The sequence below is a fragment of the Cyrtonyx montezumae genome, unplaced genomic scaffold, assembly GCF_038088225.1.
Source record: "Cyrtonyx montezumae isolate F1298 unplaced genomic scaffold, pur_monq_1.0 scaffold_6, whole genome shotgun sequence".
Lineage (NCBI taxonomy): Eukaryota > Metazoa > Chordata > Aves > Galliformes > Odontophoridae > Cyrtonyx > Cyrtonyx montezumae.
In genome coordinates this window covers 5184657-5200954 of record NW_027072067.1, presented here as the reverse complement: position 1 = coordinate 5200954, position 16298 = coordinate 5184657, and the positions used below count along the sequence as shown (strand labels likewise).

General features: G+C 35.4%; 1 protein-coding gene across 1 annotated transcript in view; it reads right to left on the bottom strand.

Annotated features, from left to right (window-relative positions):
- Positions 1-16298, bottom strand: part of ERC2 (ELKS/RAB6-interacting/CAST family member 2) — a 413335-nt gene that overhangs the window by 355720 nt on the left and 41317 nt on the right. The window contains exon 3 of the mRNA XM_065749769.1: positions 1007-1423. Within this exon, the coding sequence (XP_065605841.1) occupies positions 1007-1423 (417 nt within the window). The remainder of the gene's footprint in view (positions 1-1006; positions 1424-16298) is intronic.

The window sequence follows — 16298 nt, the reverse complement described above, 5'->3', positions numbered from 1 at the left end:
TTAGGAAGAAAAAGAAAAGTAGAATAAATCTATCAACTAGGGTTTAAGAATTCCTTCTAACTTAGAAAACAGCTGTAACCTCAAACAGTTCGTCCAGAAGAAAAGAAAAAAACTGTCAACATTCTGTAGATATAAATAGCTATTGTTCATCCAAGTCCAATAATAGATTTGTGTTCTTGTACTAATTTTATTCATATTTTCACTTATCAGGCAAATTGGCATTTTTACCAGACCAGTAGTTTAATCAGACTATTCTACTCCTGAATTTCTAAGGAAATAGAGCTGGATGTATTCACTGTGAGTAGCTTGTACCTCTTGTACCTCTGTAGTTGTCATCTCTCTGCAGAAGACACTATGTCTCATTTCCCTGTCACCAGCTTCATAGGCTGCTGAGATGAAAAAGGGCCCACAGGCATAACAGCCAGGCAGGTTTTCTTCCAGTTGTTACTTCTCCCAAATCCAGTTTCAAAATTCTTCAGCATGTAATGTGGGCAGCTGGTGCAGGTGGGCTTGAAGCCAAACCTCTCAAAGCATAGCAGAGCCATCACCCATGTGTTAATGTGGTAGTATTTGTTGTGTACCACACAAGAAAATAAACTCTGACTACAGAAGGCAAAACATTTGAAAACACTAATTTGAAACAAGGCGCATAGAAACAAAAAAAAATTTTTGCATGTACTCACAACTAATTATTTTATAGCAATAAAAGGTATTAATAATCTCTTCAATAGTCCTAATCATTATGATTTACCAAATACTGATTTGTCAAAATACAAAGAATCTAGAACGTATGCAAAGCAACAGCATCAAAGACAATAGGCCCCAAGATAGCAATTTTTTTTCCCAAATATACTCTTAGTCCATTTGTTTCTTTTAGATTTAAAAAAGATACATTTTTTTATTAAGCAATAAAAGCAGAAAAAGAACGCACTCATACTTATTTCCAGAAGTGCAGGAAGTACATTAGCAGTATCTTTTAAAGAAATAAATAATGAGTTTTCCTTACCTCTCTAAGATGTATGTTTTCCTTCTCCTTTTGGTCTAATATCACTTCTAAATGATTAACCTGAGATTCAGCTTCTGCCATCCTTCGAGTTCTCTCGTTGTCATCTTCCATTCCTTTAGAGGGCAAACCTTTACTCTGCAACATTTCCAGGAGCTTTTTTATTGATTCATCTCTAGCATTTAGTGTTTGTTTTTGTGTTTCAATCCTTAGCTCCATTTCTTCTAGAGTTTTTCTTAACAGGAAAAGCTCCTTAGCTTGCCTGTCATGTTCTGCTTGAAGTCTTCGAAAATTCTCTTCTGTTAGCTCAATAGTAAAATGCTCAGCACCTCTGTTTCCACTTTCTTGCTGGAGAAGATGATTAAGGTCTCTCTGGGTTCTAAGCTCATCTTGAAGTGCCTGGATTGTCATTTGCAGATGCTACAGCACAAGAAGAAAAAAATCAATTTAGGATCTGAATTTAGGATTAGATGATTATTTTTGTTATATGCTGTTATAAGAATTCATTAGTGTTAACAATGAAAGTATACTAAATGACCTTCAAAAAAAAATCACAAATGCATGTGACAATGTTTATAATTATAACCTTCAAGTGCTTCTAGAAAAAATAGATGACAACACACACACAGTGTCAGCTACAGGTAAAATGACAAGCAAAGAAAAACAACAAACCCAAACACAAGGCAGTGACACATCCATTTGTACAGCAAATACGTGCCTATAAAGTTGGAAGACTCAGTATTCCATGTTTTCTAAATTACTTCATAGACTATAGGTGGTTCTGCCCTGCATGGTGCTCAGCGTCATGTTATCAGAGTTATAAGTTAATCAAAGCACTCACTGTAACCAAAGGGATGTTGGTGGGGAGTGAGGGGGAGGGCACTTGATTGGCTTTCCTTTTTTTCTTTTGCCAACTAAAGCTATGAATATGTTTTAGTAAACAGGATTACTGTATCTCTAACGAGCAAACAAACAAAAAAAACCACGGTAAGGAATAATGAATTCTGAAAGAAAAAGACTGCAAATAGTAGACAAACCTTTGTTCTCCTGGCATCCAAAAACTGAACAGCATGGTAAATGAAAAAATGAAGCAAAATCAACATAAATAAAGGTCAGATGCAAGCAAAGGAGATTCAACAGAAAGAACTGAATTCAACAAAAAATTCAACAGAAAAAATAATTTTATTGAGTTATACAAAACAGCACAAACAACTTCACAATACTCGAATACACAAACCAAAGCTAAAGACAGACTTTACTCAATAGATATGACAAATAAAACAATATACAAAATAATTAATTCCACAATGAATAATAATAATCCTATTACATCTCTCTGTGCTTTCACACTTTTTCAAAGCAATATCTTGACCTAAAATATTTGTATTACATATAAGTACAGTAGTCTCTCTGTGCAAGGGAGGAACCTCTCTCTCCACATTCAACACAATGAAAAACTGAAATGATTTTTTCCATATTAAAGTTGAAGTGAATATAATTATCTTTACTTACTATAGTAGCACGTTTAATATCTGAAAGTGTTTTTCTCCTTATTTTTTCTCTATTTGTTGCCAATACAATATCCTGAATGCATAGAAATGAGTTCCCGAATAGCCACATCATATCAGTATGATTTAGATGAATTCAAATGCGTGGCACCAAATTTTTTTTGCATTAGTGAATATTCTGCAACTCCAAACTTCAACGAAACAATAATTCATGAACACCTGAAGTCAATATCAGAGACTTCTTCATTTCACTTGATAACATCTTCATTTTTCAAAGAATTCTATCTAGAGCTGCTAGTGTGTAATAAACTGAATTTAAACAAAGAAAAAAAACTTCCTCAAAACACATCTCGTATCAGTTACTTCAAAAAGATAAAAAGTTTTGGCTGTAGTGGAATTCTGTGGTTTGAATTTGTTCTACAATTAAACGGCAATGCTTTTATAAGTGTTCAGAACTTAAATTTCTAAATGTTTGTGTCTCATCAGGTACACACTCAGTTGAGAGCATGCAAATGTAGGTTACTCATTTACAGCCCTGCTTTTACTTCATGGTAATTCTCAATGGTAGATCTTAGTATCTACTAAATTATTTAAAAGCTCCGAATGAACTTAATTTCAAAGTTAGATGTAGTAATTTTCTTCTTTATATCCATTAATGTACTGTTCATGATCCTTAGAATGACAGCTTCAGCACAGAAATTCAGTATGTAAATACAAATCAGATCTTCAAAAAGCAGGCAGTGTTCAGTGACTCTTATGAATGAGTGGTTGAACAAAGAGATGGGAAGGCAGTGACAAAGAGACAAATGCTGCCAAGTAAAAACCAAACTCATTTTTCAAATTATTATTATTTTTTTTTACTAAATTGACATCATATTTATTAATGATCTCTATGAGTTAAAACTGCAGCTATGCAATGTTTCCTAGCTAAATAAGACTGTTTTAGAAAACAGACATTCTGTTCTAATTCCTTCATAGCTTTGCAAAACAAAGTTGGAGAAGAACATAACGTTTTCAGATGAATAATTATGGAAAAAATAAATTTTTATTAAACTACTCATAACTTTTCAGCAATCTTGAAAAATTAACTCCTTCAAAAGGTCCAGAAGGAAAAGAAAAAATTCATTTGGCCTTTTCAAATTGAGTGTTTTCATTTTAAAACTTCTCCATGCTATTTTTAAGTTACCTTTTTCTTTTCAAATAAGCTACAATTTTTTGTTGCAATTTTTCCTTTAAATAAAAGTAATAATAATAATATTAAATTTATTTTTCAAAGATGATTGATCTTTTACTTAATTTTGAGCTCAGTCTCCACATCAGCTGGATTTTCAGTCCCAAGACATTTATTTGAATTATTTGAAGAATGAAAATCATCTTCTCATTCTTCCAAAAGAATGACTGCCTGAGGTAACACATCTGTAAAAACCTGAGGAAAGATCCAACACTTTGCATAAGAATAATAAAGTAAAACCCTCTGCACTACACTATCATTTCACTACTACGCAGCAGAAATATTCAGTAACTACTTGTATAGTCTATGAATAGTCAAGAAGACTTTCCTCCAATCTGTGTGATTTAAAATAGCCTTTTCTAACATTAGATTAGACAATACTTACTCCTTGATGCTAAAAACTACTTATAAGTGTTTTCATAAAGTCAAGCAATCTCTGTACACCTGTGTAGAAGACTGCAGCTAAATCAAACACATTGTAAAATATTTCAGATATTTTACAAGGAAAATAAGAAGGAAACAAAGTACACACTGCTATCACGCAACTCTTCTGAATGTAAATAATAATAGTTGAAACTCTTAGATCAACACACGAATTATTAGAAATCAGAACTCAAAAAAGCCCTTCTGGCAAGATAAACCAGCCATAGCTTCCCTTTCTGCCCCACAGTAACCTACGTGCAATGCCCTCCCATTCTGCCCATGAACAAGTTTGTCGCTGAGCATAACAGCAGCTGGGGCTGCTCCTCCATACCTATGTTTAGCCCTAGGGCCTCAACTGCAGCAGGCTGCTGCTACCTTGATGCAATTTTTTTTTAAGCCCTTCGAAGCTGAGAATTCTTTGCACACGACGGCCCAGATTTAGATTTCTGCTGGCACAGATTTTTGTATCTGCAGCTAGCTAAGAAAAGGAAGGAACACATGTTGTGAGGGTGGAGAGAAACTGAATAATTAATTGTAGCAGGGGAGGAATGTGGGAGTGCTGTGAATATCTGTCACGCAGCCTTTAGTATATAGGCAGGACTCCGTGGGATTTGAAAAGACACAAAAATCTATCACGCCTTTCATAATTTCTATTAAAAAACAAGACCAGCTGACCAGAACTTACAAGAAGTTTCCACACCAGCTTCAAGGAAATATATAAATCGTCCTCAGAACTTCTGCAATCTTTCTCTCCAGCCCAACACCAAGAGGCAATCCATGGAACAGCACAGGGGGTACCCTTTTCTGAATTAAGTACAGTTCAGGTTTCTACAATTTGCCCCCATTATTTGGGACAGAACTCTGAATGGAAGAGGAATTAACAGTCCTGCTTGGTTGCCTGGCTTCTGACTCTTGTTCTACACGTGGACATCTAGGGAAGGGGTGGCAGAAACTTAGCAACCATAGGTTATTATCAAGTGATAGTCTTAGAAAGTGTGTCATACATGACTCATTACTCATTTCCTATAATATAATCTAACCAGTTTATTCCATAGAAAGAAATCACCCAAATTTGGAAATGAGTTGGTAAGGAATTCTGAACATGTTTCTCCTCTAAATGGTTCCGTACAGCACTATGGCTAAAGGGGGCAAAGTCAAGATCACCCAGTGCAGGCAAAGTGACTATTTCTGTAACCATTCAAGATGATTTGCCACTTTGGTGCATCACCTAAACAGACTGATAAGTAGCAGTGCTTTTCCTCTACTTCAAGAGGCAGTATTTTGGCTTCTGTCTCACTCTGTTCCATTTTCAGTTACTGAGTCTCCTGTTACTTTCCCACTCTGGTTGAAGGGGTGGAACATATTTGGTTTTTTCTTACATGACCGTTGCTGTAAAGCTAGGTAAGCCAGAGAAGAAATGACTACTGTCACAACTGCCTCAGTCCTCTCAATGCCACAACATCAACGTGGTTGTGATAGACAAACAGCCTTCTAAAGTATAAAACAACTGAGAGCAGAATCCTGCAAGCTTAGAAGGAATAATCTAAGAAAGAGAGCAGTGCAAGGCAAAAAGCAATCTCACACTGCAGTGTGGGATGTCTGAAGATCCTCAATACCATGCAGGTGGCAGTTTGAGAATGTATAGCAGTACTTCAAGATAGATACAAGACAAAAACTTCCAGAAGCAATATCAAACAATATTTCTGTCTCCATCAGCTCTCTTCTTTTCCCCTTCCCTCTTATTTGTAGACAGAAAAATACAAGAGATTTTAGCAGTTTTGTTTTTTGTTACAGACTTTTGAAAGCCATGTCTAACAGTATTATACAAAATTTATTCTTTGAACTTAGGATGATGGTGCAGTTTCTGCAGCTAAATTTCTGAGAGTATAGGATATCTCACTAAGCAGCCTTGCATGATGACATTTTCTCTATTGTGCACACAAAAGAGGGAGCAAACTGTACTGACTATAATGCCCTGTGTTTTGGAACAAAGACTGGAACACCTCATATGCTCCAGTCTCTGGCAGTGGCAAATACCTTATGATACAGAACACAGTGAAAACACAGTTGCAGTTACACAATGGGATTTGTAACTTAGGAGACATAACAACAAAATACACTGCTGACTTCTTGCTTTTTGTTTTCTAAATCAAGATTCATCATTTTTCTATAACCTGACACTACTCCAAATTTTAGTCTTCAATTTATGAGGTTCCACCACTGAAAGACAACAAATTACCTAAAGCTTATAGACTGTATCTAAACCAATCTGTACATTCTGTTCAGTGATATTACTGAAACAAGAACGAGCATTAGATTCACAAATATTTAAACCTAAACATCATTAAAATGTTACTATGCAAACCTTCAGTTTCTCCTGTTAGAGAACAACAAAAAGGGGATTGGAGATATTTTCCTCATCAATATAAATCAAGAAATAGTATATAGCCATGTATTTGGCTCACCATCTAAAGTTTGGATGCTGGAATGCTAAATAACACCGAAGGATTAATTAACAAGAACTTTGCTTGATTGAGGCACCACTGAGAAAAACAGGCTATAGAAGATGCAACATCTAAGGAATCAGAAAGGATTCAAACCGTATACAAAAAGGCATTAACATTTCTGGAGGTGTAACAGATGTGAGACAACTTGTGCATAACAGCTTACCCTACTCTGTGTTTCCAAAGGGCTGGTTCTTGTTTATTTGCTTTGCTTAATTTTTCTTTCTTTATATGCTTTTACAATTGGTGTCTTGTCAAATCTGATAAACACTTGCCCTTAATACCATCTTTTGTGAGCAAAATAAGGAACCTTGTCATACCTGTTAGACATCTGCATTTCTTTATATAGACGTTGTATTTAATCTGCCCTAAACTAACAGGCTTCATGACTATTCAGTCAGCTTTTCCTGGTGATCTCCCACAAATACTTTAACAAAAAACAACACTGGAAGGAAAGCATCATCTAAGAACTTGATATAAATGTACAAAAACATATCTCAATTTATAACTGAGGGCTAGCTGTAGGCTAAAACGTTTTAGTATTGCAAATTTCTGGGTAGTTTTGCACCTAATTCCTCAGGCACAATCTGTAAACCTATTTCTTTCCCCACTGTCAGTTTGCTATGGGCTGAGATGTCATTTTTAATTTATTTCCTTTGCTTTGCTATTTGCCCTAAGTAGGCCTGCTATTACAGACAGACTTTCTCATTCTGCCAAAACATATTTCTTCAGAGCATTATGAAGTATTGACTGTACTACAACTCTAAAGCATCAAAAATCATTTGTTAAAAACAGTCTGTATGTCTAAAATCTCTCTCTACAATTCCTTCCTCCTTTCTTCCACTACATTTTTCCAGTGTAGCCAATGCTTTGTGGTGAGCAATTTTATTTCGGATCTTTTAAATTCACCTTGCCCCTAAAATCCGAGATTTTTTTCTCTGAAAATTTTTTCTCTGAAAAAAATCTCATTGTATATCTTTTGATGAATAATTATTCAAATACTTCAATCAGGTTTCCAACCAGCTTTACCAAAGCCCAAATACAGACTTGTCTTCATGCAAATACAGAACAATTTAATTCTATCCATACTTATTGATGGAAATACAGTTGTAGAAATACTTTGTGTAAAAAAAAATAAACCTAATCTTCTAAAAAGAAAATTGAACAAGTGTGACCTTTATTATCTTAATTTCACCTGATCTATTTTATATCTACCATCCATCAAAGTTACTACTAAGATTATTTTCATTATCGTTATCTTTCAGCACTCTTTTTAGAGTTCCCATTCTCACATTTTCCAATAGGAAAGCAAGCAGTACTCTTTTGTGGTATTTTACTGCTTTGCAGTATGATGCATTAAATCAGCTCTCATCTGCATGACTTAAAATCAGCCTGAGGCATGCAGTTTCTCAGAGAGCTTTGACTTGTTGCTTAAATAGACAATTTGTTTTAAGTCAAACGACTTGTTTTTGAGCCAGGAAAATCTAACACTATTTTAGATTGCCAACAATTATTAATTCTTCCACTAAATCATTCCCTAAAGGAAAATGTTGAGCACCTTCTAACAAATTATTTGAGAAAATGATTCAGGTCGCCCAAAACAATCTTTTATGCAATATAGATTGACAGCACATTAAAGATGCAAAAAAGCAATGGTTTATTACTACTACATAACAAAAATGTCAAAAGAAAATATTTACAAGAATGGCTATGCAGAATACTGTTGAATTATGAACACGAGCAATTGAGCTTGTTAGCAGAAAACAGATTCAGCTCAATGATGGACTTGCTACTTAATGTTTCTATGACAGCTAAATAACTGAGTAGTGAGCAAACATTCCAAGAATCTTTCAATCATATTAGTATTGTGAATATTTCTAACTTTCTTTTCTATAACCAAAACAAAACCACATTGGAATAACCCAACTATTTCAGGTTCTCCTTAAAAGTTTTAAGCCCTCAGAGTTTTAAAACCAAAGTGGACTTCCTCCCTTTAAGAAGCACTCCTTCAGTTCTTCATTAGTCCCCGATGTTTGAGCTTGAATTCTTCATAGTATGAGGTCTCAAACATCTTGAGCACCTCTGAAATAGCTCAGAACAGGAGTTCTGCTGCTCTGAGCCAATCCAAGTGCACTAACCAAAAAAAGAGCTGAAAGATCACCAGACTTCACGTGTGGAAGTATGACTGTGCTACTGCAAAAACAACATTTCTGAGCAACATTTAAGAAAAGACCTAAAATTCAATATTCACAGTGCTTCCATGAGCATTTCCTATACTAAATATTGTACAGACTGAAATTACAATTGTTCATATTGTCAATATCTGAGCTGCCATTAATCATTATTAGCAACAGCACTACATCACTTCACCACTCAATATTCAGAAAAGATTAGCAAAGGAAGAGATGGACTTTCTTCACTAGACAGCACCAGAAATGATACTGTATAAAACAACAGGAAGAGATCTTTCCCTGATATCAGTGTTGCCAAACAAACTAGCAAAGTCACAGTGGAATAAACTGAGCTTGGAGTAAGCACAGCTACTGAAAATTTCCTCAATCATGAAACTTATTAATATATAACCAAATTCTCTGAAAGAAGATTAAATATCCTTTGTTGCAATCTTATCTTCCAATCCTATCTATCTTTCAGTCTTGAAATTATTTATGTTCAACAGTGCCATTACAAAAATGATATGAACATAAGTTATTCATATGAGAATTTCAAGCACAGCTTCTGGTAAGACAATTTTTTCATTTTTTTTTAAGGGGTAATGTATCAGGTTCCTATTTCAAACTCTCTCTTCCTACCCTTTATTGGGGAAAAAAACAAACACCATCAAAGAGCACTCTTCCGTTTCCAGTTTGTTTCTTCTCTACTAGGAAAAGTACTGTGAGTTCATTAACCATAACACATAATCACTTCTCATTGAAACAGTTTGAAAAGAAGATTTAGAGTTGTGTGTTCAGCTACAGTTAAGGGGAGGAAGGAAAAAAATAGATTTTTAGTAGCTTCAATCTAAAATCTTCAGTCAGATCAAACAGAAAAGAAAATGATGCATCATGAAGTGAGAAAAGATCTGGAAAGAGATTTTGTCCAGAGTTCCTGAAGAAGTGGTACAGATTTGCAGGAAGGAGAAATCATGAAGGAGGCTACATTTGTGGTCCAATGTTTGCAAAATTATGCCTTTAGAAGTCAGAAGACTGATTTTGCAATAAACTTTAAGTCTTTATTAGTCTTGTCAAACACACTAAGAGAGCTCTCTTGCTTACAACCTATCCTGCTTTGGCAGGGGGGTTGAACTCAATGATCTCTTGAGGACCCTTGCAACCCCTATGATTCTATCCGGATTAAATTAAAATTAAAAACGTGCACTTGCTCAGTTTCCCCACAAGATGGCACTACATTCATATCCTGCAGGAAAAAAAAACCCACAAAGGAAAAATCGCAGTCGTATGCCTCACAATAATAACGATAGTATCAATACTAATTTGCCTTTACATAAGAATAAAGAATTTTAGTTAGGCTGCTATTTTTATTTTTCCCTAAGCATTTTCTTAAAAGAGTGAGCAATCTTCCCCAAATAACTCAGAGTTAAGGGCTGAGCAGGGGGATGCATGTATGTTATGCATACATAGCCGTGTATCCCCTCTAGAATTACATCAATCAAAACCAGGATTGCTACAGTGATGTTCAAACTCCAATCAAAGTATTACTATTCTGAAACTTAAATTTAATTCTTAAGCGTAGAACTTTAAGCATATACATTAAGGCCCTTTCACTAATAAAAAGAATTACTACTACTCCTCCTCAAAACTACGATTCTTAAGGATATAGTAAAGGAACATGGTGGCATGTTTTCTTCCTTCTTACAGGAATTATTCAAAACCTGATAATTGCTGACCTACAGATAGCAGCAAATCCACTCAGCCTCAGCTCCTTGTTCCACGCTCTGATTCAGAACCAGAATATGTGTACACTAGAAATCATTCCACTTCCCTAGTTACACTAACACTGAGCTGCCAATGCTGAATATGAGCAAACTGTTTGCACTGCAAACAAGAACAGACACTAACAGCCAGTTGCACAGCTTGTTCTTATATGCTTAAACATGGATTGCATTCACTCTCAAGTAAAAAATGACAAATACAACAGGAATATAAGAAAAACAGTTAAATCTATCTTTCCCTAATCACTATTTAGTACTGCAAAAATAATTTAAAATTTAAAAATAACACCTAATACAACACTACCCAATTAAATATTCAAGAATTTCGTTATCTAAAGGGGAGCTACGGGAAAGAAGGAAAGAGGACTTATTTTGCAGTCTGTGATGATAGAAAAAAGGGAAATGGCTTCAGCTTTAAGGAGGGTTGGTTTAGGTTGGATATAAGAAAAATGCTTTTACAGCGAGGGCAATGAGGCACTGGAACATGTTGCCTAGAGATGTGGGTGATATGCCATCCCTGGAGACTTTCATGGTGAGGCTGGATCAAGCCTTGGGCAACCTGATCTAGCTGTGCATGCCCCCATTCATTGCAGGGGAGTTGGATTCAATGGCCTTCAAAGGTCCCTTCCAATTCTAAGGATTCTATCATTCTATAACTCTATAATTCTTAATTCTTAAGCACAGCTGACATTATTTAAAGATGTCTATAAGAACTGTTGTACATTTCTGTAGGAAATAATAATGAATGACTACAGGCAGCCAACATTATTCTATTTTAAACTACTGAATGATTCTCTGCAAGTACTTCCTTTTTTCTGTTCTCTCACTGTTGGCTTGTGGATTCTTTTTACCTTGTAAATATAACCATCTTAAGTACTACAGCACTGACTTAGTAGTATCCTACAGTTGTCCAACTGTCTTATAGTGGTTCAAAGTCATGAAGTGCAGAGAAGCCTCCAGTGAGCTGCTCAGTGCCAGTTACAATGAAATAAAACAGGAATGAAGGGCATTTGGAGCCAACTGCATATTACAGTACTGAATTTTAAACTGACAACACTGCCTTCCGTCAACAGTCCATTAGTACTGCACCATACTTTTTTCTTGTCTCTCAAACTGCTCACAAGTAAGCATGCTGTAAGACTATTCTGTTTATGTAACTATTAAGAAAGAAAGGAGTTAAGTTCTGTTTTACAGCTGGACACAAAATATAATAAAGGCAAGCAAATGTGAAAGTGAATTCAGTATCAGGTCAGGTGTGTATCATTTTCACAAAACACATCGCAAATTGCACAAGCACAGAGCTACTTTTCAATTGCCCCATGTTACAGATAAGAACACAATAAGATCTGGGGGGTGGGTATGGCACACAGAGCCACCTTGGGGTGCAAAAGGCTTATTTAATCATAACTGCTAGGGTTTTTCCCCTCAGTCACATGCTTAGACATCTGTTGGCTATATATTGCAAACCCACTGCAGTTTAAGTACAGATTTGTGATCAAAATGAATATCCCCATCAACATATCCTCCTCTAATCTCCAGTTTTATCATTGTATGTTTAGAGAGGATTTTTTCTATACTGTGGAATAGAGTGAGAATATAGAATTAATACAGAATATCCAGAATGTTCTATGCATCCATGCCATTTCTGTAAGTGATTCCATAAAAATTGTGGACCCTTTTAGATATTTCAAGAAATGGTGCAAACTCATACTTTTCTACTTTTTATTTCTCGACCAGATTCGTTTTTGTCTGGGACATTTAACAGTCTCTCGAGCAGCACAGAAGAGATGGAGAACATTAACCACCTGAAATTGCTTTACAGCTTTTAGCTGAAGCATGCATCTCATCTCATTCTTTCCTCCCTACTCAATGTTTTCTCTACACATTTGGCACAACATCTCACTCACACCTGATTTTGCTCTATATGGGCTTTTCAATCTTAGCCTTACTTTAGCCACGGCATTTCCCCAAAAAACATCATCTTGAAGATGAGAATTTGCTCTATCAAATAGTGTTATTTTTCTCTTTGTATCTCTTGTAGTTTCCATGGAAATAAATAGGAGGCATTACTTTCAGAGCAGCCTACATACTTTGCTATATAAACACTAAGGCAGGTGGAGATTAATTCTAATCCTGTGTTGATATCAGTCAATCCTTATGAGCAAATGAGCTGAAAGTCATCTAAAATTACAATTACTCCTCCATAACAATCCCACTGTCTACACGGAGATAGAAGGAACACTGACAGTGAAAGATGAGTTCTGCAAGCAATATGACTTGTTACTTTTTTCTGTACTACAATTTTTTTTTTTAATGTTTTCCTTTAGCCTTAGCTTTCTCAATTCAAGACCATAAAAACCTCTCCACTTGAAATTCCTTCCAAAATAAATGAGAGTAACCACCCTACAAAGTGATAACCTGACAGTGTCACAGAACACTGAATCCAACCCGCATGATGATATGCTTCTGGTAACTGAAAGAGTATATTTCACCATTCTCAATCAGAGAAATGTGCACTGGTTAGAGTATTAGAAATATTAATTATTCTGAACAATCAACCTCACTACTGCCAGAAGTAGTAGAAATCCTTAAAACCCAAGTCCATGTCCTTAGTATCTGGATTGAGTTAGATTCCAAAAAAATGATGACCTGTAGTTCTGCAATTTAGCACCTTCTAACCACAGTCAGAACTGGATGTGGCACAGCTCAGGTCCCTGGCAGCTGCAAAGGATAAACCACAAGGGAATTATTCTCCATTATGCCAGATGCTGTATCTCCTATCACTTCTTTCACCCACTAATTTAAAGAAGTAAATCCATCTATGCCAACTTCTATCAGTTGTACAGTAACATAGATGCTCCTTGAGGTATAAAATCTGTGCCAGAAATCTCTGGATTAAACCTTGATTATATTCAGGTGACCAAAACGCAAAACTTCCAGAGGGAATTCTAGAGGACACAATCTATGACAAGTGAGAACTTTCACTAGTCACTACAAATCAAAGTAAGTTTGAATCCTAAATCTTTCAGTATGGTGCAAGAGAACAATGCTTCTGAAGGAAACTGCATCTTTGTTCTGTTTTTAAACTGAAAAAATACAGTACAATGATTTTAATTCTGTTAGTAGTGCCCAAGCTTCTTAATGTTAGAATCCTATTAGCCCAAGAAGGCAAGCCTGTACATACTCCTAAAAAATATGAGACCATAGAAGAGCTGGTTAACTAACAGTAATGTTCTAATGAGATGATGTTTTCTTAGTGGTGCACAGAGAAATCTCAGTGAAAGACATGACATTGTTCTCTTGTGCTTCAAAATAGATGATCTGTTTGCCACCTGTGGGTCAAATTGCTGCTGAAACTGCCAAGTAGACAGATGATCACAAGCTAATTTACTTATTTTCAACTGGATATGCAGGGAGAAGACAAAGTTGCTTTAAAAAAAAGTCATTTTTTCTGCACATTTACTAAGATATTTCTACACAATTTATTGGGACCCCATCATGGTATGTAGCTGTCAGTCACTGAGGTGCAAAAGTCAAAACAGCCAGAGTGTTTAAAGGGGTGAAAAGGACTCAGCAGGTAAAAGCATGATCAAAGAATGGAGGAAAGAAGAACAAAAGGCATAAAAGTGGAAATAAAATGGAGCTTAAAAGTTGTTACACAATGTTTTATCTCTAGCAGGAACACTTGGCAGAATGATGGCAGAGAAAACTGCATTGCGGGCTCTATTTTTCTTTTTTCATGTGATCAATTCCTGTAGCTGCTGGAGAGGCTGATTGATTACAGAAGGGGACAGGGGAAGCCAACGAAATACTGTCCTTTTGTCAAGTCTTAAAATCATTATCTCAGACAAAACAGGATACAACTCTACCATTCTTTCATGTTTTTCCTTCTTCAGTGTCTCTGTATTATCATTAATTTACCCTACTCTATTAAAAAAATCAAGAGTAATTACATTTAAAAATACTAATTTTACTTACATGACATTGGTCTCATTGATACCTGCATTGGTGAACCAAATTGCTGCAAGCTCAACTAGGCATATTTTATATCATTTTTTATAGCACTTTCTAAATCAAAATTCAGTGACACATTTGAACCACTTGTTATCACTTCCAATGGAAAATAGACCTTATTAGTGCTCAGTCCAGTGCTTCACGTATCCTTTTTTTCCATTCCTATTCCCTTCACTCCATACTGCCTTCTTACAGAAATAACTTGAGCAGCTTCCACGATTCATCTGTCAAAGATTCTCATCTTCCCTACTGTAGTGGTAACACAGGTTCAGTACTGGAAATTGAATTTTTTCTGCTAAAAGAAAGTAAAGTCCAAAGTCTAGGCCACTTTCTTTCCCCCTGAAGTTTCATAGTAAAAAAATCTCTATAGAAAAATGAACTTTAAAATAGCATTTTCTCATCTCCACTGCCATAAACCTTAGTAAAACACACTATGATCTTCTGATTTCTTTCCTTTGATAAACAGCCTAGAAGAGACTACAAAAATCCGAAGTGGTACCAATATTCAACATGAATCAAATACCCAGGTATGATTATGTGAATAATCATTCCATCCTCTCCATTCCAAAACAGTTCACTAAAATGAATATTTATTAAAAAAACTTCTAAACAAGATCATGAGCACTTTTAAAAAAAATTGTTATGGATTACATTAAAAAGTAAAAGCCAACCGTTCCAAACAAATTACTCCTCCTCTCTGCATGCACATTTATATGTGACAATCTTGTTAGCTTGAGTAAAATGTGAATATCTCTTATGAAATTTAACTCCTAGAAACTGCCTATTTGTTACAGCATAATCTATTCAAATCACTTGTATTTGCACAAGGAGGAACTGTAAGTTAATTCTGAGACAAAACAGTAGGATATCCACACAGGCCACTGGTCAAAAAAATTTCCTTAAGAAGAAAAACAAGAGATGCTGTCATCACTGTAGAGTTCTGCTGATTCTCCTCAATAGCACAGAGAAGGAAAAAATAACCCTCTCAAAGAATTAAAATATTTTTATAACTTTCACACCCACATCAAGTTCATGGTTTTCTTGTTTATGAGCTTACAGCTCTCACTCTTTCCATCTTTTTCCTCTCTAGAGCAAGAAAATATTGGTAAACCAGAATTAAATGGTAATAAATAATATTTCCAAGCAACTTTTCTTCTGATTACTCTATATTACAATAAATACTTGTCGGGAGGCAGAAACCAGGAAAAAAATTAGTTTTGTGTAGTCTTATATTCTTATTTGTTGAGGATACTTTTCTTGCTCTAAGATTTTTCCCACAGGAGGTTTAACTGAGCTGGGCCATAATGGATAAATTCTAGGAATGATAAAATTAAAAATAACCAGACCTCCTTGGAGAGTAACAGCAAACCTTTACCTGTCAAGTGAAAAGCCTTCAGCCAGCTGCTGCTTTTAACTATTGCTAAACAGGATAAAGAAGAAAATTGTTCCAGACATCACAGAAAACAAAGAAAATAAACACATTTGATTAGTTTATAATTAAATGGACATTGCAGTAACATTTGTTTTTCTGTAGAATTTTTCAGCACCTTGTTTTTGTGTGTTTTTTTCCTTATAACATCTAGAAAGAAAAAGCAACAGCTGTTCAAGGGAACAAGTTGACAGGTATTCCCTTGTGTAGCCTGACAAAAAAGTCCCCACAACCTCT